This window comes from Apodemus sylvaticus, chromosome 12, assembly GCF_947179515.1.
Source record: "Apodemus sylvaticus chromosome 12, mApoSyl1.1, whole genome shotgun sequence".
NCBI lineage: Eukaryota > Metazoa > Chordata > Mammalia > Rodentia > Muridae > Apodemus > Apodemus sylvaticus.
In genome coordinates, this window is record NC_067483.1 from 85887161 (window position 1) to 85912035 (window position 24875).

At 42.6% G+C, this 24875-nt stretch overlaps 1 protein-coding gene across 3 annotated transcripts in view; it reads left to right on the forward strand.

The window, feature by feature from the left end:
* The window catches only part of Efcab2 (EF-hand calcium binding domain 2), an 84258-nt gene extending 60556 nt beyond the window's left edge, over positions 1-23702 (forward strand). The window contains exons 3-8 of one of the 3 annotated variants that reach the window (XM_052200666.1): positions 744-816; positions 8479-8514; positions 17530-17609; positions 18359-18401; positions 18499-18565; positions 23507-23702. In XM_052200666.1, the coding sequence (XP_052056626.1) occupies positions 744-816; positions 8479-8514; positions 17530-17609; positions 18359-18401; positions 18499-18565; positions 23507-23622 (415 nt within the window). In that variant the 3' untranslated portion in view covers positions 23623-23702. Of the gene's footprint in view, positions 1-743; positions 817-8478; positions 8515-17529; positions 17610-18358; positions 18402-18498; positions 18591-23506 lie in introns of all 3 variants that reach the window. The other 2 variants (XM_052200668.1, XM_052200667.1) reach the window with 2 other exon arrangements.
* Positions 23703-24875: the final 1173 nt, after the last annotated feature.

Genomic DNA, 24875 nt, shown 5'->3' on the forward strand with positions numbered 1-24875 from the left:
CATGATTTCTTACAGGTTTTATAGTTTGAGCAACAATGTGGAGATTCCTGTATGCATGGACCTTGTGAGGGTGGTCTTTGGGTCTCATGACCACTGAAAGGATGTTTCTTTTGTAGTTTAAGTGTGTTTACAGAAGCAGATGTGGGTAGCCATTGGGACATTCTTCCGTTAGCAAACGCGGTCAACTATTTCTACAGATGGCTTTGTAAGCATTGCTTTTTCAAGATAAGAGGAGCATTCAACTGAAACAAGCAGGAGTACAAGCAGAGTGAAGTAAAATTTAACCCAGTCCGTCTCCTCTTCCTCCTGTAGCCCCGCCCCCAGGCTACCCCAGTGCAAGGCTACACTTAGGTTGTGCTGGTGTGTATTAGTGTACTAAATGGTTAACCTATATTCTCTTTCCTTCACCATCAGAGTTAAATAACAGGTAAAGCCAGCCATCAAGTGGCAGACATTCCTTCTTCCTCCCCTCATGTTGTCCTGATTCCTTCTCTGGAGCTTTGAGATTTTGAACTAGTCAGGGCTTGATTTGCTAGTCAGTGAAAACCTTGGCCTGCCTTGGTTCTTGTGCCTTTTTCTTTTCCCAGGAAGTTTCTCATATATTTGTGAGCCTATATTTAAGTGAGGTGGTTTGCTATGCTCCCTGTGATCTGAAATAATTTAGATCATTATTTGATAATTTATACTACAGTTGCCTCTCCAGAATTTATATTCTAAAACTTTTCACAACGTTTTTTTTCTAGAGAGATTGGGACAATTATCAGGTCATTAGGATGCTGCCCGACTGAAGGAGAGCTGCATGACTTCATTGCAGAGGTAGGTACGTGGGTGAGGAAGGGTCACTGAGCTGGCTCTAGAACTTGTCATGCAGACCAACCAACCAGCCAACCAGCCAACCAGCCAACCAGCCAACCAGCCAACCAGCCAACCAGCCAACCAGCCAACCAACCAACCAACCAGCCAACCAACCAACCAACCAAAACAACCCTTACCTCAAACTGAAAATTCCCTAAATTACTGAGGGTTTTGTTTGAGAGTGTTAGAATAGCTGTGTGCATAAGTCAGCAATGGAACTTGGAAGCATTTTGATCAAGTCGTGAAGGCAACTGTTGATAGTTTTTAAATTAGTTGAAAATAGGCCAGTGAAGATAAGGAAATCTGACCACGTGGAGAAAGACCAATAACAGATGTATTTAATAATAATAATGTTGGTCCACAGGGTGTGCAGAGAGACTAGTTTTTATTTACTTGAGGAAATAAAACTAAGCTTCAGAATAGATAATAATAATAATAATAAATAGACTACAGAATATACTTAAATAAAAAAAAAAATGGAGTTGCCCATGATAAAGTTAACTATTGCCAAACAGAATTCTCCAGGAAAGCCAGTTTCAATGGGTATCATAATAAAGATTCAGTTTTAATCTGGTTAAGAATATTAATCAGCCTAAAATTGTAAAAATTATTATTCATAATAATAACAAAATTAACAACTTTAGTTACAAGATTTTGATTGATTTTCCTTTGTGGTTATAGATTAGTTGAAATGGGTAAGCATTTCTGACCCGAGGAGACTGGTGGTTCTGCCTTCCTCCCTAGGGAACAAAGATATGATTGGCTGGAGTTACTTTCCTTATAAGGCAGGGAAGAGAGGCTAAACAATAGGAGAATCATTAACAAGTTAACATCAAGTTACTCCAGGCAAGTCCTCTCCCCCACAAAGATTAAAACAGAAGGATTCAGTACCCACTGAAACTTGGTTTCCTGGGGAACTCTGTTTGGCTGTGTTTAACTTCATTACAGGTGACTCCATTTTTTTCTTTTTAAGTCTGTTCTTTGGGACCTAGTGTAGGAGCTTAATCCCAAAGTCTATTGTAATCATTTGCTGTGTGAGCTGAGGCTAGGAGAACGGAAATGTGGATGAACAGTCCATGCCCAAGGGAGCTTCATACTCCATTTTGCTTTCCAGAAAGATCTCTGATTCAACCTTAAGTGAAAGTTTTAGTTGAACAAAGAGAGACTGTCAGGGGGAAAAAGCTGCCTGGGCCACCAGCTGGAGAGACCTCTAACAGAGCTGCTGCTCTAACAGAGGTGATGCTCTAACAGAGCTGCTGCTCTAACAGAGGTGCTGCTCTAACAGAGGTGCTGCTCTAACAGAGGTGCTGCTGTAACAGAGCTGCTGCTGTAACAGAGCTGCTGCTCTAACAGGGGTGCTGCTCTAACAGGAGTGCTGCTCTAACAGGGGTGCTGCTCTAACAGGGGTGCTGCTCTAACAGGGGTGCTGCTCTAACAGGGGTGCTGCTCTAACAGGGGTGCTGCTCTAACAGGAGTGCTGCTCTAACAGGGGTGCTGCTCTAACAGGGGTGCTGCTCTAACAGGGGTGCTGCTCTAACAGGAGTGCTGCTCTAACAGGGGTGCTGCTCTAACAGAGCTGCTGCTCTAACAGGAGTGCTGCTCTAACAGGGGTGCTGCTCTAACAGGGGTGCTGCTCTAACAGAGCTGCTGCTCTAACAGGGGTGCTGCTCTAACAGGGGTGCTGCTCTAACAGGGGTGCTGCTCTAACAGGGGTGCTGCTCTAACAGGGGTGCTGCTCTAACAGAGCTGCTGCTCTAACAGGGGTGCTGCTCTCTCTTTCCTTGGGGGAGTGGGAGGTTGTTGGAGTATTAACAAGGGGTGAGAAAGAAAAGCAAAGAAGTAGAATTTGTCCTATCTTTTTGAAACTTGGTAGAGTCGTTTATTAAAAAGGAGTTTGGGATTTCAGGTTGATGTAGATAAACTTGAAGTAGTAAAACTGATGCTACAGGATTTACTAATAAGTTTGCTTAGGAAATATTAAGTTACATAAAAGTGAAATTTAGCTAAAGGAGTGCTTCCAGGATGACTAGAAGATAAGTACTATGCTCACCAGACTTGCTAGAAACTGTAGGAATGAAAAACTTGTACCATAATTGAAGTTTAGGGATGTTAAGAAAGTTTCTCCAGGGGCTGGAGAGATGGCTCAGTGGTTAAGAGCACTGACTGCTTTTCTAGAGGTCCTGAGTTCAATTCCCAGCACCCACATGGTGGCTCACAACCATCTGTAATGGGATCTGATGCCCTTTTCTGGTCTGTGTGTGTGTGTGTGTGTGTGTGTATATATATATATACACACACACACACACATATAAATGTATTATATATATATATATATATATATATATATATATAAAATACATTTAAAAAAGTGTATCCAACATTTATTTACCGAGATTGACCTTCAGTGAGGCTCTATTTCTATAGAAAAAGGAGAAAACCAACTTAGTCCTGGCCATTAGGCTCATCCCATATCAACAAACAAACCTCTAAGGGCCGTTCAAGGGGTGCACAGGGTCACACCCCTGCCATTAGGGCTCTGTGCTCTTACCAGGAAAAGCACAGTTGTGCCAGATGGAGAAGATGAAACTGGGTAGCAACTCTTCACAAAGCACAACACTGGTGCACTGAAGAAATAGGAAGAACAATTCTGGAAATACATTCGCTGTGTAAGTCTCCCATCTGTCCAAGTGGCCAGACTTGCACTCTCCTGACTGTTTAAATTGTTCAGAGTGGAACATGGGGCCTGGACCCGAATGGGGTTTAAGGACAACAGCATATGCGAGATGCAGAAGCGTTGTAAGATCCATCAGTTAGTCAGATTGTGGGTTCAGGGCCAGCTCCCCTTTGAGCATTAGCCACAGCTGGATGAGTGCTATATTAGATGCTCTTCTTTTATGAGTCTCTAAGTGTGCAGAGTGATTGGGGAGGCAGTTAGTTCTAGAACAGGGCGAGCCACGTCATTTCTATGACTATCAACCTCTCTATAGTAACGACTACTTCAGAGTATATCTCAAAGATACAGTAAATAATATATCACAAGCCAATTTTCAATGGAAAAACACTGTAAAGGTCAAGTAGTTTAAACTTAGGAGGACCGTTGCTCAGATAGCAGCACCTTGGCAACTCTTAGTTGTTTCACATTGCTGTGCTCACAGTACCTGACAGAGACGGCCTGAGGGAGCAAAGACTTGTTTGGTGCATGGTTTTAGTGCGGTGGTTGTCATCCTTCCTGATTCTATGACCCTGACTCTTTAATACAGTTCCTCATGTATTATCTTCATTACTACTTCATAACTAAGTTTGCTACTGTTATGAATCATATTGTGAATATTTTTTGGGAGCTAGAGGTTTGCCAAAGGGATGGCCCTCCACAGGTTGAGAACCACTGTTTTAGAAGGTTCCAGTCTACTGTCACCGGAAAAGCCCAGTAGAGCGGCTCGGTTCATGGTGTACCAGAGAAGCTGGAAGCAGGTGTGGGTGTAACCTTCAAAGGCCACCCCAGCCACCCGTGTCTACCGGGCTTCACCCTCTAAAGGTTCCATGGCCTTCCCCAGATAGTGCCACCAGCTGGGTAACGGGTGAGAGCATGAGCCTGTGTGGGATTGCAGACACACCCCATGGCAGCGGCAGTGGCTTCTCATTACTATTTTGAAAGATTTAGTAAGAAATTATAAGTTCTAAGAAAGCATTGTTTTTCTACTTTAGAATTTTAAAAGCGTTTGAATAAAAATGAGGAGAAAGGCCTGTTTTTCCTGTGAACCCACCTAATCCCCCACCTGAGTTCTTGTTCCAGTGATTGGTTTAAAATGTTTGCTCATAAAGCTGGAACTAGTGCTGGGAAAGGCAGAAAGACACTGGGAGGAAGACAGGAAGTTGATCCCTGCACTTGGGAGGCAGAGGCAGGCAGATTTCTGAGTTTCAGGCCAGCCTGCTCTACAGAGTGAGTTCCAGGGTAGCCAGGGCTACAAAGGAAAACCTTGTCTCTAGAAAATCAAAACTAAAACAAACAAAAAAGAATCAGTGTGTGCCCAGTAAACAGAAAAGAAGTAAGACAAGACCAGGAAAGGAGAATGTGTGTCTTAATATGTGTTAGGAATCTGAAAAACCCTACCCAGATCATCAAAGCATCACAAAAGCCACTTATTCTTATTCACACACACACACACACACACAATTAGTCTGTAAATACATTGAAACTTGTATCTGGAAATTAAATTCTCTAGCTTTCATGTGCTTGAATTTTAGAGCAGATACATCTCTAACTTTTAGCATTTTCAGCTCTTTGCTTCCCGAAGATCAGAAACCTCCTGAAATAGATGCTTTAAAATCCTTCAACACTGATTCATCTGTTTAATATTCTGAGATTAGCACTGGTTGAAGTAATCCCTGCCTGTATAGGATGTTATGAAGCTAGCAGCTGTGACAAGGAAGGGCTAGTGTGAGTCTTAGTGCTCACAGGCTTCCCAGCAGAGGAAAGAGACTACTTAAAGGTCTATATTCTTACAATTATAACTTGCACAGAATTATAGAGAATTTAAACTAATTACACAGGAAAGGTAAAGGATGTCTCAAAAAAGGCCTTGTGTACCTGATTATTGATTTAGGCTTCAGAACTAAGACAGGATTGCGCTTTTACTGGGGAAATGCCCTCAGCCACCATCTCCTCCACAGGTGCCTGCAGTGGGTGGGGGGGGGCAGGGTCTTTCTTGGACCCTCTGTTTTTTGTTTTTTGTTTTTTTTTTTTTTTTTTTTTAAAGATTTACTTATTATATGTAAGTACGCTTTAACTGTTTTCAGACACTCCAGAAGAGAGCATCAGGTCTCATTACAGATGGTTGTGAGCCACCATGTAGTTGCTGGGGTTTGAACTCAGGACCTTTGGAAGAGCAGTCAGTGCTCTTAACAGCTGAGCCATCTCTCCAGCCTGGCCCCTCTGTTTTGTTAATGTACTGTGTTCTCGAAAGCATATCTCAGCATTTCCTTGTGTATTAGTCAGGGTTCTGTAGAGTAACAGAACTTACAGAATCTCTCTCCCTTTCTCTGTGTGTGTGTGTGTATATATATATATATATATATATCATAATATCACACATATGCATATCATCTATATATGCACATATACACACATATACATGTATATACTATATACACACATATACATGTACATGATATATACTGTATTCATACATATATACATATCAACTATATATATATATATATATTAAACAGATGAATCAATGTTGAGGGATTTTAAAACTGATCTATTTCAGGAAGCAAGAGAAATTTAAGCTGATCTATTTCAAGAGCTGAGAAATTTAAAAGTTAGAGATGTATCTGCCCTAAATTTCAAGCACATGAAAGCTAGAGAATTTAATTTTCAAATAAAAGTTTCAATGTTTTTGCAGAATAACATTGTGTTTATATATATGTTTGTGTATATATATACATATATACACATCATATGAATTTATTAAAATGACTTACAGCTGGGCTACGGTCTAGCTAATCCAACAGTGACTGCCTATGAATGGAATATCCCAGAATCCAGTAGGTGTCAGTCCATCAGGCTGATGTGTCAGTTGGTCTTTAGTCTATGCCAGAATCCCAAAAAAGCGGGTTCTAATGCAAAGAAGGAATGGACTTGCTAATCAGGTTGAGAGCAAGCAGGCAAAGAGAGAGAGCTTCCTTCTCCCGTGGTCCTTATATACGCTGCCCAGCAGAGCATGTGCTCCACATAAAGTTAGGTCTTCCTGCCTCCAAAGACATGGATTAAAGTACTGTCTTCCTATCTCAAAGATCCAGATTAAAAGTGGATCTTCCCAGTTTAAATGAATAAGAAAAAAATTTCATCACAGATGTGCCCAGCCATTTGGGTTTTAGTTAATTCTGGGTGCAGTCAAGTTAATAACCAAGAATAGCATCACACTTCAGTTTCCAGTGCTGTGAGGCCTCATAGCTTCAGGGATTAAACAGTTTCACATGGTTTCCGTTACATGGGCTAGAGAGAGCTGCCTGGCACATCAGCCTGTAGACGTTAACCAGGCAGGTTTGTGTACCCAGTGACCTAGTGAACCTCCCTGAAGTGGAAACTTTAGGCTTCTTTGGAAAGTTGGTTGGATGGTGTTTTGCCAGGGCAAACATGTGAAGGAATGTTTAGCTGAAGTGGACACGGTGAAAGGCTAAGGCAGACTCATGAAGGAACGTTTAGCTGAAGCAGACACATGAGAAAGGATGTTCTACTAAAGAAAGCGTGTGAAAGGACACGTGATGAAGGATTCTTTGATAATGATGTGCATGCATTGGTCTGCCTTAGATTGCATAGTTGAGCTGCATTTGTTGGGACCCCATAGAGAGAAATGAGCAAAAAAACTTCTGGTGGTGTGCTGCTGTTTCTTGCTGCTTTTGTGGACCTGGGCTGATTGGCAGAGTGATGTCAGCCGAGACAGACACAGATGCTGAGGCGAGACCCACAGAAGCCACGTGATGTCTGCAGGATATAAATCGGACTGACAGACAGTGACGGAGGCGGAGCTAAGCTTGTTTTAGAACTAGGTGTGCAATGCTTGTGGGTCTCCCATCTCCACGGAGATGCAGCCAGGAACTTCTGGCATTCCTGCTGGTCCTTCCTGCTGACTTGTGCTGAGGCTGAGACCTGGCTGTTTCTGCTGGGTAGTGCCACTTTGCTGATTTGTGTTTGCTATTCCAACTCTACCAAACTGGACTGTTGCTGTATCCATGAGGTGTTTGTGAGTGGATTGAGCTGCCGCTGCTAACTTGTAAACTGAACTGCTGATTTTCAGACACCACAGAAGAAGTTGCTCCAAAGAACCTTTCTAAATAGGTCCACTTTCTCCATATCCATTCTTTCCCACTACCTCTGGTGGGTGGTGGGCTAAAATGGGGGTTAAAATATTTAAGAACCATCATTGAAAGTAGGCGCTTCAGGGCTGGAGAGATGGCTCAGTGGTTAAGGGCACTGACTGCTCTTCCAGAGGTCCTGAGTTCAATTCCCAGCAAACACATGGTGGCTCACAACCATCTGCAATGGGATCAGATGCCCTCTTTTTGGTGTGTGTGAAGAGAGTGACAGTGTGCTCACATACATAAAATAAATAAGTACATCTTTAAAAAGAAAAGTAAGCACTTCAAAAAAACTAAAGTTACACCTCCCTGACAGGGAGAGCATCCTGGAGCTGAGTGCTGGTAGGCGTTTTCAGCAGCATGCCCCCCAGACCCTCAGTAGACTTCCTTCCACCAGCTTCTGAGGGCCCTAATCCTCTGCTGGGTTTTCTGGCTCAGTCAGTCCATGCTAAGGAGAAGTGGACCTTGTGTTTCATGTGCTGTTTAGTTATCAGTTATTTAATCCAGGCCCCTAAGAGCCGCCCTGGGAGCGAGCTTTCCCACCCGGGTTCCTTGCCAGAGCGGAGGGCTCTGTGTCATGGGAAGCACCTGAGGCAGTTTTGTTTCCCAGTCTCTTATTTTAGCCCTCTGCGCTTGCCTCCTAGTCGCACTAGCTAGTTCCATTTCTTCCTTTGCATGCATTTACTTTCTTCCCCTGATAGGCCCAGTGCTCCCCAGCTAGGTTATGCTGGAGTTTAACTCAATTTACCATCTACCTTGTAGGAGAGAGAGATGTTGCTGGGGTGCCTGTTGCCCGGGGTGAGTCTTCTGCAGCACGACAGTGCCACCTGCTGTTCGAAAGGGATGGCTGCAAGCCTAGCGCCTCCAGAGAATGTGCCTCCAGTGTCCTGAGAGGGGCCTGCAGTTTGGTTTCTGTATCTAACATGTCAGCATGCCAGGCCTCTGCAACCAGGACTCCTGCCTTAAGTACCTGTTTTGCCAGAGCATGTAAAACGGTTGCATTTTCTATTTCAGGGATGTTAAACTGGAGTGGATGTGTCTCTCCACAGCCTGGTTTTGTTGTTGTTTGTTTGTTTTTGAAGCCTGGGCTAAGGATGATCTATAAGTTTCTTTTCTTCTTGCTGTGACAAAATACCTAACAAGAAGAGCCTGAGGAAGGACAGGCTTCCTTAGTGCACAGTTGGAGTCCATCACGGTAGGGGATGAAGGTGGTGGGAACATTGCCCTTTGATGCCACCCACCCTTAGGGTGGGTCTTCCTTTTTTGATTAACCCTTTCTGGAAACACTCATAGAGACACCCACAGGGGCATTTCCAGGATGATTCTTAATATTTGATTATGAGCTGTTAACATCTGAGCTATCTCCTGTCTTCCAATGTGGTTCTTAATACAATCAAGTTGACTATGAAGATAAAGCATCAGTGATGGTTTAATATTTTAAAATGTTCTAAAAAATAAAGTATGCATCAAAAAATCTTATATATCTCACAGTACTAAATTATTTATTACCCCTCTTTCATGGAATTATTCCACTCCTGTTAACTGATGGATGACAGAGTCTGCCGTTTACTGTAAGAGACAAGTGCTTCTTCACAGGCTGCTGAAGAGCCGTGTGGCCGCAACCTCCAGCAGCTGCTTAACAGAACCCCAGTTTCTCCTTGTCACACGGGCCTCTGCACAGCTTACAAGTACTGCTGTTTTATAGCATTGTCCTTCCCTTCCTTAGGAGGCTTGCATTCCGTGCTCCTCTTCCAGCATGTTCTCAGTTACCTCTCATAAACACCGTATCACTGGACTTCCAGAGTCAGACAGTCTATGTCCACAGCACTACATCACCACTTTGGCCTATAAAGCAGTGAGTCTGCCTGACTTAGTCGTCCACCTCACTGCCTATATCCTTTGTGTCCCCTTGGATGTCACATGTGATCCTGTGGATACTCTTAAGAAGCTAACACTAAGCCATAGACATTCAAGAGACTTAGCGGGACTGCCCGAGCCAGAGGAGGTGGGAGAGGGCCAGAAGGCAGTGGAGCGCGTCTGCTTACATTTCTTAGAAACAGGTTAAACAGAGGAACATTCCACAGGAGACAGCTGTGGTGGTTTGAGTGAGAACGGCCCAATAGGCTCATGTGTTTGAATGCCTGGCTCTCAGTTGGTAGGCTATTAGGAAGGTTAGGAGGTGTGTCCTTATTGGAGAAGGTACGTCATGGGGGCGTGGAGGTGAGCTTTGAAACTTTAAAAGCCTGTGCTAGATCCAGTTTCTCTCTGTATTCCCTGCCGTGATGATCATGGACTAACCCCAAGGAACTGTAAGCAAGCCTCCAATTAAATGCCTCCTCTCTAAGTTACTTGGTCAAGGTGTCTCCTTGCAGCAATAGAATAGTAACTATGGCACTGTTGCTGTCACCCAGCGGAGCTGTGACGGGAACTGGACGTCAGATGTGCAGAACCACATGATCAGGAGCCATCCGTGCTTAGCGTTTATTCCTAGCTCAGTGGGCTTCATGTTCTAGATTTCAGGATTAGGTTAAAGTACAGCGACCGGACTCCAGGGAAGGCTGTGCCATCACCAAGGAAACCACAGGAGAGTGAGCAGAAGCTTGTCAGCACATGTTAAAGATGGGCCAGTGATGGCCTGGGTCAGGCTTGTTCCACAGTCCTCATCTTGGATAAAATGATGGTATCATAGCCGGGGCCCTCAGTGCAGCTGTGTCCTTAGCAAACCCCTCCAGTGTGGGTGCTTGGCCTCTGCACATGGGGCAGAGCTGTCATTAGGGTATTTCTGGGAACTGCTCTTTCCCCTCTAGACTCTGTATTGTTTCTTGTTTCTTTCATATTTGGCACATTCTTTGATAACTTCTTGGAAAGGAGGAAACATTTTTTGAGACTTCTTAAAAAAATTTTCTATTGCTGGGGATAGAATTTTTTTTAAGAGTTTCGGGCTAGGCTTGGTGGTGCAGGCCTGTAATCCCAGCTAATCAGGAGGCTGAGGCAGAAGGATTTCAAGTTTAAGGATGCATGGATCACAGAGTGAATTTAGGGTCACAAACAATTATAAAAACTAAAACCAAAAAGGCCCAAGGGTGTAGTCCAGAAGGAAATACTTGCCTATTACATCTAAAGCTTTAGGTTCAATCCTCAGCACTGCAAACCAGCCAACCAACCAACCAACCAACCAGCCAACTCACCAACTGACCTACAACCAACCAACCAACCAACCAGACAACTAATCAACTGACCTACAACCAACGAACCAACCAACGAACCAACCATCAATTTTGACATCAAGCACTCTTTGTTGTTAGACTCCTGGTGATGCTGTTGAGATAGTCTGGATCCATCCTTTGTATGTGATTTCTTAATTGAAAGTTCCTCTGGAGGACTGCTTTTCTTTTCTTTATCTTTAGAGATTGAAATTTCATAATGGTTTGTCTGGATATAGATCCACTTTCATTTGTTAAGGACCTGATGGCCTTCAAACCAGAATTACATCCCTTTGCTTCAGAAAAGGCCTTGCAACTATGGTGTTGATTTTTATGTACCTGTTTACCTTCTTGTTATCTCTTTTAGAATTCCTAAAATCACTGTGCACTTCTGGACTATTGCTACTCTGTGTTCTCTCTGTAGACGGTTGAGCTTATGCTTGCAGTGCTCTTACTGAGTTCCTTGTTTCTGATGGTGTGGATTTCCAGGAGAAAAACTTGCTTTGTTCTTGGATTCATGTTCTTCTTCCCTGCCTTCCAGAGTTCTCTGTGTCTGATCCTTTTTCTCCATGTTGATCACTGTGTTTATTTTGGTTGTTTATTTTGTAAGAAGATTTTCTTGAATGTTAATGAACTAATGAGGTCATAGCTCAAACACAGTGCTAGTCAATTTTTAAAAATTGAGAATAGACACTCAGACACTATTTCGGATGCCAGCAAGTGCGTGCTGACAGGAGCTCTTTCCAGAGAGGCCCTGCAGTGCCTGACAAATACAGAGGGGGAGCTCTCAGCCAACATTGAACTGATCACAGGGTCCTCAACTGAGAAGCTAGAGAAAGGACCCAAGGAGCTGAAGGAGTTTACAGCCCCATAAGAGGAACAACAATACAAACCAACCAGTACCCCCAGAGCTCCCAGAGTCTTAACCACCAACCAAAGAATACATATGGAGGGACCCTTGGCTCCAGCCACATGGGTGGCAGAGGATGGCCTGGTCAGACATCAGTGAGAGGAGAGGCCCTTGGACCCATGGAGGCTCATTGCCCCAGGGTAGGTCAGGGAAGTGGAAGTGGGTGGATTAGTAAACAAGGGGAGGAAGGATGGGATAGGGGGTTTTCAGAGGGGAAACAAAGAAAGGGGAGAGCATTTGAAGTGTAAATAAAGAAAATAATAACAAAAAGAAAGGAAAGGCAGAGACATGGCTGCTTGCACAGCTGGGGGGGGGGAAGAGACTAGACTTTTTTCATACAGTGTATTTTGATTATGGTTTTCTGTCCCCCAACTCCTCCCAAATCATCACCTCCCTTCCTATTCACACCCTTTCTATCTTCTTAAAACACAAACAGACTTATACAATAAAAAGTAAACTGAAATAAAATAAACAAACAGAAGAAAAAGATCCAAAGAAACACTTGTAGATGTAGAGACACACATGCTCACACACACGGGAATCCCAAACCCACAAAACTGGAAGCCATAATATATACACAAAAGACTTATAAGGTAAAAGGCAGGCAGGCAGGCAGGCAGGCAGGCAGGCAGGCAGGCAGGCAGGAGGGCCCTAACAAAGCATTATGAGACAAAGAATGTCCAAAGATGCCATTGAGTTTGCTTGTGTTCTACTACTGGGCATGGGGCCTGGCCTTAAGAGTGGTCCATTTTCCCAGACTCTAGCATCATAAAAACAGAACAAAGCAACACCAAACAGAGAAGAGGCAAGGCCACACTTCTGAAGGAGCAGCTTCATGTGGTTAGTGAGGTATACTCATGCCTGGAGTTTCTACATGGAGTCCTTTAAGAAAGGGGCTCATTGCACAGCATAGGAGCAGAAGAGTTTGTACTCTGGGTAATGTAACCATCATCATCAACTCTCAGGGTTCACAAAACAGTCATATCCTGTCTCTTAAAACTCACACTACTTCATCAGATAGACATTAAACAACTCACAGTGAGCCAAATAAGATAGATCTTAAGTGTTCTTGTTATAGACAAAAAGGAAATCAGCGAGGTGATAAATATGTTAATTACCTGAGCTGTAGTAATAATTTCACTTTATATGGCTATAAAAGCATCTATTTGTATTTCACTCTATATGTATAATTTCACTCTATATGCATATTAAAGTATTCATTAAATATGTATAATTTTAATTTGTCAATCTTGCCTCAAAATATCTAAAGAATTTAAAGCAATAGGAATGCAGGTGAAAATTCCTTTATTATCTTTGCAACTTTCTGTTAAAAACCATCCTAAAAGAAAATTATTTGAATATAAAATAATTTATAATAAAATAGTGCTTGTCACTCATTAAACATTCCATGCATGAATGTCATATTTAGAATAGTTATGTTTTAAATGCCATTGCTTATGTATGGTTAGAGAAATATAGATATGGCCTCTAGAGGGCAGTGTTGAGTCATGGAAAGAATTTGACAGTTTTAAATGACTAAGGAACATTTAAAATGGACTTAAAAATTGTGTGCATGTGCTCATGTGCATGTATGTGTGATGTGTTTGGGCACACACATATATGCCATGGTGGACATGTGAAGGTCAGAGGACAACTTTGTGGAATCTGTTCTTTCTACCTTTCCTGGTAAAAAGTTCTGGGACTGAACTCTGGTTACCAGCCTTGTGCAGCAAATGTTGTCACCCTGTGTGTGTGTGTGTAATCCTTTCTCTTTAAACTGAAGAAAATTTATATTAGACACGATGAAAAAAAACTTATATCAACCCTAGAGATGCTTGGGTAAGGGGATTAAGAGTTTTAAGGCCAGCCTAGGTAATATAGCAAGACTATCTTAAAACAAAAGTAAAGAGAAACTTAATACCTTTTTTTTGCTATTCTGATTGTTTAGAACTTGTCTCTAACATTCACCACTAATGTGTTTGAGTAAGAATGGTCCCAAGAGTTTCATATATGTGAAAGCTTAGTTAGTGGGGAGTGGAACTGTTTGAAAGGATTAGAAGGATTAGGAGGTGTGGTCATGGAGGTCATTGAAGGCAACATGCCAAGCCCAGTGCGCTCTCTCTCTCTCTCTCTCTCTCTCTCTCTCTCTCTCTCTCTCTCCCCATGCATCATGATATATCTCTCAGCTCCAGCTCCAGTGTTTGTCTACATACCCATGCTCTCCACCATGATGATAATGGACTAACCTCTGAAACTGTAAGCAAGTCTCAGTTAAATGCTTTCTTTTGTAAGAGTTTCTATGGTCATAGTTTCTCTTCACAGCAATAGAACACTAAGACAATCAAAAAAACTTTTTTTTTAAAATCTCAAAAACCATCTGTAGAGTTTTAACCCTAATGTTCTCGTCACCTAGGGCTTGTGAGTGATGAGGAAGAACTCAGGGGGCAGCATAAGGAACATATTATATGTCATTTGTCAGTTCTAATATAATTCAAGTGGAGTTACAGAGCTGAATTTGGAATACTAAAATCAGTAGGCTGATGCAGGTCTTTTATAAGGTAAAAGGATTTGATTTTGTAAAAGTAAATATTGCCTGCTCTGTAGCTGTTTAGGGAACATAGAAATATTAAGGGATGTGGGGATGATTGTTCTGCTCTGGAACAGTTTCTGAAGGAATAAGAAGGGAAACCCAACCTTTTAATTTTAATATTTTCACTGTGGGGTAGTGAGATGGAAATTGTCCTCTGACCTCCATATTCTGTGGCACAGGTATGCCCACACTTACACATATACACGATAAATAAATGTAAAAAAGAAAAGATTGCTCTATAAACGATTTTATGGGACCAACTCTTTTTTGAAATGATTATTACATCATTTCCCCTTCTTTTCTCTCTCTAAAGTTTAGAGTCTGAACCCTCCATGTACCCAATCCCTTTCTCTTTAAAGTTTATGACCTCTTTGTCTTTAATTGTTATTACATATAAATGCATTCCTAAATATATAAATACAGCCTGATCAGTATATATAATGTTACTTGTATGCATGTTTTCAGGACTGACCATTTGGTATTGGATAACCAGTTAGCATGCTCTTCCCTGAGGATGCCTGTTTTGCCCATTTTCAGATTTCTCAGTTACCTGTGTATATGAGAAAATAGATTTTCTTCGTACAGTGTGTTTTGATTATGATTTGCAGTTCCCCGATTCCTCTCAGATCTTCCCTACCTCCTCTTTTGCTTAAATCCACACTCCTTTCTTTCTCTCTCCTTAGAAAGCAAATGGGCATCTAAAAATGATAATGAAAACAAAAAATCAGAAATTTTAATATATACAAAAGACCTGTAAGGTTAAAAAAAATGCTATTGAGTTTGTTTTGTGTTGGCCATCTACTGCTGGGCATGGGGCCTGCCCTTAAGAGTGGCTTGTATCTCCAGTAAGACTCCACTGAGCAAAACTAATTTTTCATTTGTGAGTGGCTCTCAGTTAAAGGTAGTGTATAGGTTAGGGCTGGGTGCTTGTGCCCACCTCCCCTCTCAGCACAAGACCCTATCTGGCTTAGATCCACGGAGGCCCTGCATAAGCTGCCACGGTCTCTGAGTTCATGTGTGTGTCTGTGTTTAGAGGCCTTGTTCCCTTGGTGTCTTCCATTGCCTCTGGGTCGTACACTCTTCCTGACCCCTCTTTAGCAGGGTTCCCTGATGGCGACATTCCACTTAGGACAGTGTGTTCACTGTCTGCACACTGTCAGGTTGTAATTCTCGGTTCCTATCTGCTCCAGAAGGATGCTTCTCCAACAATGGCTGAGCGAGGCACTGATCCGTAAGGATAGTAGAATGCCATTAGGTGCCTGTAGTGCTTTGTCTAGGGCGAGGCTCCTTCAGCTTTGCCGCTTCCATGTTAGCAAGTCTGTTGGTGTTTTCCTCATTCAGGCCATGTGCAGGCAGCCATGTTGGTGAGAGACTTCATGAGCGTAGCGTCTCTGAAGTTTCTAGGAGACACAAGAGATTGACTTTTAAAAAGTCTGCTCCAAGGATTAAGTCACAGAATCCATAAACACTCTGCCACTGAGCTGCACCTGTGCCACATATTTAAATTTTAAGTCTCTGGGTGTTGGGTTTTCAGACTATTGCCCAAGTACAACGCAACTACATTATCATGGATTGTCAAACTGCTCACCTCAGACCTTAGAGGAGTCTACAGAAATTGTTCACATACTGATGGGTACAGAAATTATGAAACATGATCTCTCTAGATAGATTTGATTCTCTGTGATAATGGAGTCTGAAGACTCCACTCATATGAGGTATGACTCTCAATATGAACATCAAAAGTTGTCATTTGAATGGCAGTATATCTCACTTAATAGCAACTTATAGATTTATTTTTTGTTGAATCAATAAATCTCTTTAAAGCTCATCTGTTGAATTGGGATCTATGAGCCTTTTAATAGGATTTTTGAAAGAGAGTGCAAAATTTATAGCTCCTCATAAATTGCCTGACACGGAAGTTTAGGTCAGTAGAGTTTTGTTCGTCAGTCTGACAGTTGGACTGCAGGTGAGACCTGTTTCCTTCTCATCCTGTAATGCTAAGCACCAGAAGCTCTCCTTTTTAGAATAGTATACTCCTACCTTAGGGCTGGCCGAACAAAGTTCTATTACTTAGGTAAGTATTTCATAAATACAAGAACAATTTGAGATGTAGATTGGTCCTTGAGATGTTGACCGACAATCATCTGATCTCATGCACTGTTCTTCATTTCAAAGAAAAGCAGTCAGAATTGGGGGTCATCCCAGATGTCTGTACCTCCTTATCCATAACACGTGGCTGTAGTCAGCCCTGTCAAATCTTCTTAAAGGTCTCCTGGGTGTAACTCCCCTCATGGCCTCCGCTTCTGTCAGCACAATCTTTCTGTATCTGAAGAAGCCACCTCACCGACGACAATAGTGGCCTTTCCACCACACACCCCTGAGGCCCTCAGTGATTTTACATTGTTCTTGGGATACCAGGGAATGGAAATTCTGTGAATGGCCAGGCCTCACCTGTCCTCAGCACCACCTTGAAGAACTGAGCCCGTCGGAATCTGTGACCCAGCCCCACACTTCTTGTCCTGGAGAACCAGATCAGACAGCACTTTCTTCAGTGATTTTCAGATCGCAGAAGTTTCCTGTGTTCTGTGCTCCTCTTGACCCACACGTCTTCCTCTACATGCTTGCATGCATCTAGAGTTAGACATCCAAGTCAGGGATGCTGGTTCATGTCTCACGTGCCACCATTTGCAGGGCTGCAGGAGGATCGCTGCAAGTTTTAGGTTACCCTAAAAAGGCAGGGTCTTTTACTCTGTGAAACAGACTGGGTACTTGGTACTGCGCTTTGTGTGCGTGCAGGCATACACGTGCCAGAGGTTGACTGCAAGTGGTCATCCACCGTGCAGCTACACGCCTTGTTTTTTATGTGGGTGCTAGGGATTGAGTTCAGGTACCCCTGGCTGCATGGCTAGCACTGAGCTGTCTCCCAGCGGCTAGCGCTGTGGTATTTTGAATTATGTGTATCTCTCCTAGCAAAAACAAGCTCCGTGAGCAGGATCTGTGCCTATATCCTCCTCATCAAATCCTAACATTTGGCTCAGTGTTTGAAAAAAAAAAAGAGTAGTTGCTTAATATACTGTTGAGTGAATAAATGACTATTTCTAACTGTTTAGGTAGAAGAAGAAGAACCCACTGGATACATTCGATTTGAAAAATTTATTCCAGTGATGACCAGAGTACTTGTGGAAAGAAGGTAAGGAAGTAAATCCAATTTTAAGGCACGACGATGACTAGAATTACATTAATGTGAAAACATTCAGCTTGGCCGGACACAGTGCCTCATGCCTGTGACTCTGGCACTTAAGGGAATGAAGCAGGAGGATGGCAGCACATGTGAGGATAGCCTTAGGTACATAGCTCCAAGCTAGCCTGCACTCCAGTAAGATCCTGCTTCAAAAGAAAGGCACTTGGATTTTCATATTTTATTTACCCAGTATATGTCTTAGGGTGGCTTCCTCTAGCCTTACAGTGTACTTAAGGCTGATTTAGGGATAAGCTTAGGAATATCAACCATGCTAGTATTTATTGGTCTAGGCAAGGCATAATTAAATGGCATAGGAGCTGCATAAAAGAACAATATTTAATTGTGAATTATCATTTTAAGATAAAAATTAATACCAGTTTCTTTTCTAGTGTAAGTGTAGCATTATTACACTTACACAGCTGATTAGTACACACCACAGTTGATTGAGTGAAGAGGTTTTGGCCCTAAACAAGTTTATTTTCATATCAATGAAAAATTGCTAATAGGTAATAGCCGGCGCTCCTGGGGAGCGGGTGCCGCTGACGTTCATATCCAGAAATCCGAAGAAATTTCATCGCGGGACATGCCATTAGCCTAAGATATTAGTAGCTCTTGTTTTGCTTTGTTTTATGCAGTCATTTATCATAGAGACTGAGATAAATATGCTGGCATTAACTGACTTTATTGTAAAATTGCAGATACAGACCGATTGCTGAAGATGTCCTTTTGCGAGCTTTCGAGGTGGGTAAGCTCTACATTATTCATGTATATGTGATAAATTAATTCCTCATATAGAATTTATTCAACAAAGACAATATATGATATCTACTTTCCTCAGGTTTTGGATCCAACTAAACGCGGGTTTCTGACTAAGGATGAACTGGTCAAGTACATGACTGAGGAAGGTCAGAGGGCTTTATTTCTTGTAAGGTAATTTATGCAAAGATTAATAGGTTTTAAAGATTTTTTTTTTTTGAGACAGAGTTTCTCTGTGTAGCCCTGGCTGTCCTGGAACTCACTCTGTAGATCAGGCTGGCCTTGAACTCAGAAATCCGCCTGCCTCGGCCTCCCAAGTGCTGGGATTAAAGGCGTGCGCCACCACTGCCAGGCTAAGATGTTTATTTTTTAAATCTCTCTCTGTCTCTCTGTCTCTGTCTCTGTGTGTGTGTGTTGTATATGTGTGTGTGTGTACATGTATGTGTCTCTGTGTGTATGTGTGTGTGTATGTGTGTGTGTGTACATGTGTGTGTCTCTCTGTGTGCATGTGTGTCTGTGTGTCTTTGTGTATGAGTGCAGTACTCATGGAGGCCAAAAGCAATTGGTCCCCCTGTAGCTGGGGCTACATGGTAACTGAACTCAGGTTCATGGCAAGAGCACGGCCTTAATTGCTGAGCTATCTCTTCATCCCCAATTGATAATTTTTAACAATTATGCAAAATTTATAGGAGATGATACTTTAAAAACAATTGTTTGGTTAAATAGTTATTTATTATTTCTATTATTTTGGTTTGGTATTTGATTTTGTATAATAGAAGTGTAATGATTACTTGCATAAATTGTGCTTACTTTATTTACTTAAAATGTTTCCTGAATAAAAGATATGCAACTTAAAAAACATGAACTGTCAATCATAAACCAATGCCTTTTTAAATAGAAGATCTGAATTAAAGTATATAAAATATTTTTTTAAAAGCCCCTCTTAGGTGGTAAAGTTGCAAACAATATAGCCTAAATTGGATATGAATTCACACGAAACTATTTCCTTACGATAATGGGCCCTCTCCCACGACTATCTATATATTTCCTTTGAACCCTGTCTTTTCAGGTCAGTCTACCCATGTGTTTCCCCTGACTGTCAGTGGCGTGCTGGGCAGTCATTAGTGCTCCCAGATGCTCAGGCTGAGTCCTGAGTGACGCGGCTGCCGCACGTCCCTTGAGAACATGGACACAGGCTGCAGTGGGAGCAAGAAGAGCAGTATTGACTCTGTACACCTGCTTTGGCCATTTTGACTCAGTTCACCATCGGGAAACAGAAAATGAGAGAGGAGAGATATGAAAGTCACAGTTGTCATTTAGGATGGCAAACAGCGTTAAGTCATCAAGCAGCTAACTTCAGTGTGTTACGACTTTCAGATCCTAAAGATGAAGGGAAGCAAACCCGAAATTATATTGGGTCACATAAAATTAATAAAAACAGCCAAGGAGGTTCAGTAACTCCTCCTGTGTGCCTGTTGTGTGTTTAGTGTTGTTACAACACATGGGCATCAACACAGGAGTAGTAACACATGAGCTGCAGAAGAACCAGTGGGGGGTGGATGAAGACAGGGGGAGGGGCTGTCGGGGGAAATGGGTAACAGAACGGGAACAAACTCTGCAAGGAAGACAGCCGGGCATGGGGAAGAAGTGAGCTCAGGCAGCCCGGGGGTCTTGTTGGCCCCAGTAGGAAAGGAATGGGGGTGGATTTCTTGGGGCTGAATTGTAGAGGCCTGCCCTTGACTTACGGGCATCCCTGGGCGGCGGCGAAGAGTGGCCAAGCTGAGTCACTGAGTGAGGCGGCGCTGTGGGAAGTGATTCTAGTGCTGCTCAGTTTGTAGCTGAGTAACAAAGGTTCAGCGGAGAGATGAGCGGGGCGCTCCTTGAGCAATTCCAAGCTCTCCGATATGGCCTGGCCTGGCCTGGCCAGAGTAGGAAGAGGGAACTGATGCAGTAGGACTCAGTCACAGCACCCTGGGCCGTGGTGACCAACAGAGGGCAGGGGACAAAAATGCCAGATGAGTATAAAGTAAGCCCAAGATTTTCCATGGCCCATGGGTGTCATCATGATAGTAATGCTACTGACTGGATCAGTGAAGGCAGACACTGCTGCACTGTGTGTAGGGACAAGGCTGTGTGATTCATAGGAAGGCGTTTTGTGAGGATGTCCATGAAGGTGTATGTATTAGCTAGGGTTTCTATCACTGTGAAGAGACACCATGATTGCAGCAACTCTTATAAGGAAAACATTTCATTGGGTCTGGCTTATACTTCAGAGGTTTAGTTCATTATTATCATGGTAGGAAGCATGACAGCATGCAGGTAGACATGGTGCTGGAGAAGGAGCTGAGAGTGCTACATTTGGGTCTGCAGAGAGAAGGAAAAGAATGAGACACACTGGTCACATTTGAGCATCTGAGACCTCATAGTCAGACCCTGTGACCCCCTTCCTCCTGATATTGCCAATCCCTGTGACCACGTATTCTAACATGAGTCTATGGGGCCATTCCCATTCAAACCTCCACAGCACACATCCAGAGTTCTTTTACTTCCAGGGCAATTGTTGTGTGTCCTAATAGATGGGGCCTGCATCAGCATTTTTTCCAGAGATCATAAATGGTTTCAGTTATTTACTCAACATTATTTAATTTTTTCCATGTTGTATGTACCAGTATATTTGATAGGTGCATATAAGGTGCACCGTGATATCTTAATGTATCACCATTATTGTATATAGCATGTTCTTCCTTTAAGTGTGGTTGCAGTTGCCTAATTCAGTAAAATGGTTGATTGCTTTGTGATTTGTGATTTGTTTTGTTTTGTTTGCTTGCTTGTTTGAGACAGGGTTTCTCTGTGTATCACTCTTTGTCCTGGAAGTCACTTTGTAGACCAGGCTGGCCTTGAACTCAGAGATCCACTTGTCTCTGCCTTCTGAGTGTTGGGATTAAAGGTGTGTATATGCAAGTTTGGGGACTATAAAGTTACGTCTACAATCCTTTCATAGTATCTGCAGAGCAGTCAACACATCTTTACGTTTGAGAATGAACATTTTACATGCCCAGGAGATTGTAAGATAAACACCATAAAACCTGCTGAATCAAGTACAAGACAGAATCCATGTTAGTCCAGGATATATATTGCATCAGAAGGTATTTAGTAGCAGGGAAGATCTCAAGTCTTTTAAAAACAAATACAAGTTGCGATGTGTCATATGTTTGTGGAAGTGCTATTTGAATAACACATTTAATCCTTAAACCAAGCCCATGGGTGGAGAATGTTACCATTGCCTGTATTGTGTAGACTGGGAAGAGAGGTTAAGCAACCTGCCCAACACCATTAAGCTAGTTTGAGAGTCGGGGCTTGAATGTGTGAGGCTTGTCCTTCCAGCATGTGCTTTCCAGTGTTATCCTAAGTCAAATACTGTAGGCATAGCAGAGTGACCTCTGTGAGCAAGGCTTAGTCTAAGCAGTGCTGTGGAGCGCTTCAGCTAAGGTTGAAAGGCTGGCCTTCTCAGGCTCAGTCCCCACTGACTTGCAGGCAGGCTGCATTGTCTGTGCTAAAAGTGGACATGGTAGTTCTTGTGAGGCAGCTGGGAGATTAACTTAGTTAATATATGTGAAACAGTCTTTCAGCTGTATGTGCTGTTGAGCATTTTCTCTCTGTCTGTCTATCTTTCTCCTTCCTTTCCATCCCTCCCTCCCTCCTTTCTTCCTTCCCTTCCTATCTTCCTTTCCCTCCTCCCTTCCCCCTCCCTCCCTTTCTCCTTCCCTCCCTTCCTCCCTCCTTCCCTCCCTCATTCTCTCCCTCCCATGCTGGGGATCCTCAGGACCTTACATATGGTAGATACTCATTCAGTCACTAATTAGACCATGGGTTTTTGTTTGTTTGTTTGTTTAAGACAAAACTAGGTCTAGCCTTAAGCTCACTATCTTCTTCACCCTGGGTGCTAGGACTGTAGTGGCACCCATTGTTAGCATCCAGGTTCATGTGGCAGTGGATTTAGCGTCTGTCAGTCAGGTAACATCCAGAATTTGCTACTTCAGCATTTCAGGAATTCTTTCTTTATGTTGCATATTTATGAACCTAGCACTCAGAAGTCGGAGGTAAGAAGAGTCTGAGTTTGAAGTTTGACTCTTGGACATGTCAGAATTCTTGTCTCAAAACATAACAAGAAGACAAAATTTAAAAGCAACAGCCACAGAGTCCCTGTCTGCATAAGTTCTGTAACTGGTAGCTGAATCCCAACACAGAGAGTCCTGGGGACAGTGAGAAGTATCCTAGGCTTGAGCATGAGGTAAGGAACCCTCCTCGAGCCCTGGTGCTGCGGATGGTGAGCATCAGACTCGCCTAAAGATCTGGTGATGGCCAGATGGATGCCCTGCCTTTTTCCTCAACACCGAACATCGTTGTGTCTTAAACAGTCCACAGCCTTTTCAACGTTCTTCTGAAGTTTGTGTCCTACCTAGTTTCCAAGATGTCTTTCAGATGTTACCTGAGTCCAACCAAAGCCCAGATTTTCTCCCAACTTTTGACTCCATTGCATCAACATAAGCCCAGACTGAAAGGAGGAGGACTCTTAGGGTGCTTGATGAGACCCATCCAGGGTGGGGCTAAGCCAGAGAGAGTGAGGCGTCCTGAGGGAGTGGTCAAGTGTCTGGTCTCTCTTCAGCAATAGCTAACGTTTAATCATCTCTTCATAGTTTTAATAAAGATAATAATTACGTTCACTTATAAGACTTTAGCTTCCAGCAAATACTTTTGCAATTTCAATCATTTTAGTTTAAGTGAATTAAACAACTATGTTCATGGTCTTCTCCTGCCGTTTTGACTAAAATGATGTATTCTGTAGGTCCCAGCAGGGCAACAAGTCTACAGCCTTGTGGGTGTGTGGCAGCACTGCGGGGGTGGCAGCCTTGTGGGGGTGTGGCAGCATGCCTTTTGGACTCCTGGGTTCTCAAGTTTTGCTGTACAACTCCAGTGAGGAAAAAACTGGACATAGCTGGGGCCTGTGGACTCCACGGCAGTATAGCTTGCTAGTGGGGAGAGCAAAACCTCTGACTGGAAAATCATGCTATCCCTTCTTATCTCTCCAGGTGAGCCTTTTTCCCAAGAGGAAATGGAAGAAATGTTGTCCGCTGCAATTGATCCCGAATCAAACACCATTAATTACAGGGACTACATAACGATGATGGTGATAGATGAAAATTAAATGCTCCGAAGACTTCTTTTTTCTCCTTTTAAGACAACTGTAAACATTCAATTTCTAATTGAAAGGATAATTTGAAAAATCGTTTGTCCTAATTAATTTCACATTTTATCTTATAATGTCTATATTTAGTGCCTCATGACATAATTGTTTCAAGGTATTTTGTTTACTAGAGATGATCAATTTAAAACATAAATTTATTTAGTATGACCAGATTTATGAAAAAACAATTTGATTATTTAAAAGGAATTGTATAGTATTTTAATGTTAAGTATATCGTTGCTTATTTTCCACAACTAGGCCAATGATACATTGAAATTAATTAGACAGAAAATGGAGATTGATCCGAAGCCCCTAAGATCTGCCATCGAAAGCTCTTGCAGGGCAGGATGGCCACAGACTAGATGTGAGTGACAGAACGGTGATGGCTGCCTTTCAGAGCGGCAGTAAACACTTCAGCAAGCAGAATATGGAGGGAGAACGACCGGAATACTATTAATAATTGATTTCTTATGAATGCCAATTACAAATCTCATTTGAGAGTCTAATAACTTTGAGTAAAATTGAAAATTGCTCATCCAGCATGTTGCCATTTACGGACTAGCTAAAGGAGGTGAGATAATTGGATCCAGAGAAAGGAAGACTGAATGAAAACTGATAATGGCAACTCCTCTTTTGCTCTTTAGAATTCTCACCTATTCAGAATATCTGTCATGGGAATATTGTCCTGGGTACTGAGTGTATTCATCTGTTGTTACCAGAATGTAGTATCTGATATGGGCTGACTCCAGAAGAAAAAAGTTCATTTAGCTCACAATTATAGATGGCCAAGGCCCAGGCAGCATTGTGCAGGCTGAGCGAGAGCCACTCTTGTATGCATCTCACCAAGGTGCAGCTAGCCAGCCAGAAGCACGTGGTGGTGCAAGCAAGAGCAGAGAGGCTGGCAGCAGGGGTCAGGCCTGCTCCTTTTACAGTGATTCTCTCATAAGAATTACTTTCCAGGCTGGGGAGACATTTTGGTAAAGCATTTGCTGAGTATCATTAGATAACATGCTGGAAGCTGGAGATGAAAGATGGATATGCCTCTAATTAACCAAGGTCACAGTTTAGTGAGGGAGTCTGCAAGTCAATCAGTAATCAACACATTCAGGGGACTGAAGGTTGCACAAGAGAAGCAATACCTCAGCCTGGTGGGGTGAGGATGCTTTCTGGTGGGCAGACTCAAAGAGGTAGCACATAACTTACAAACTTAGTAG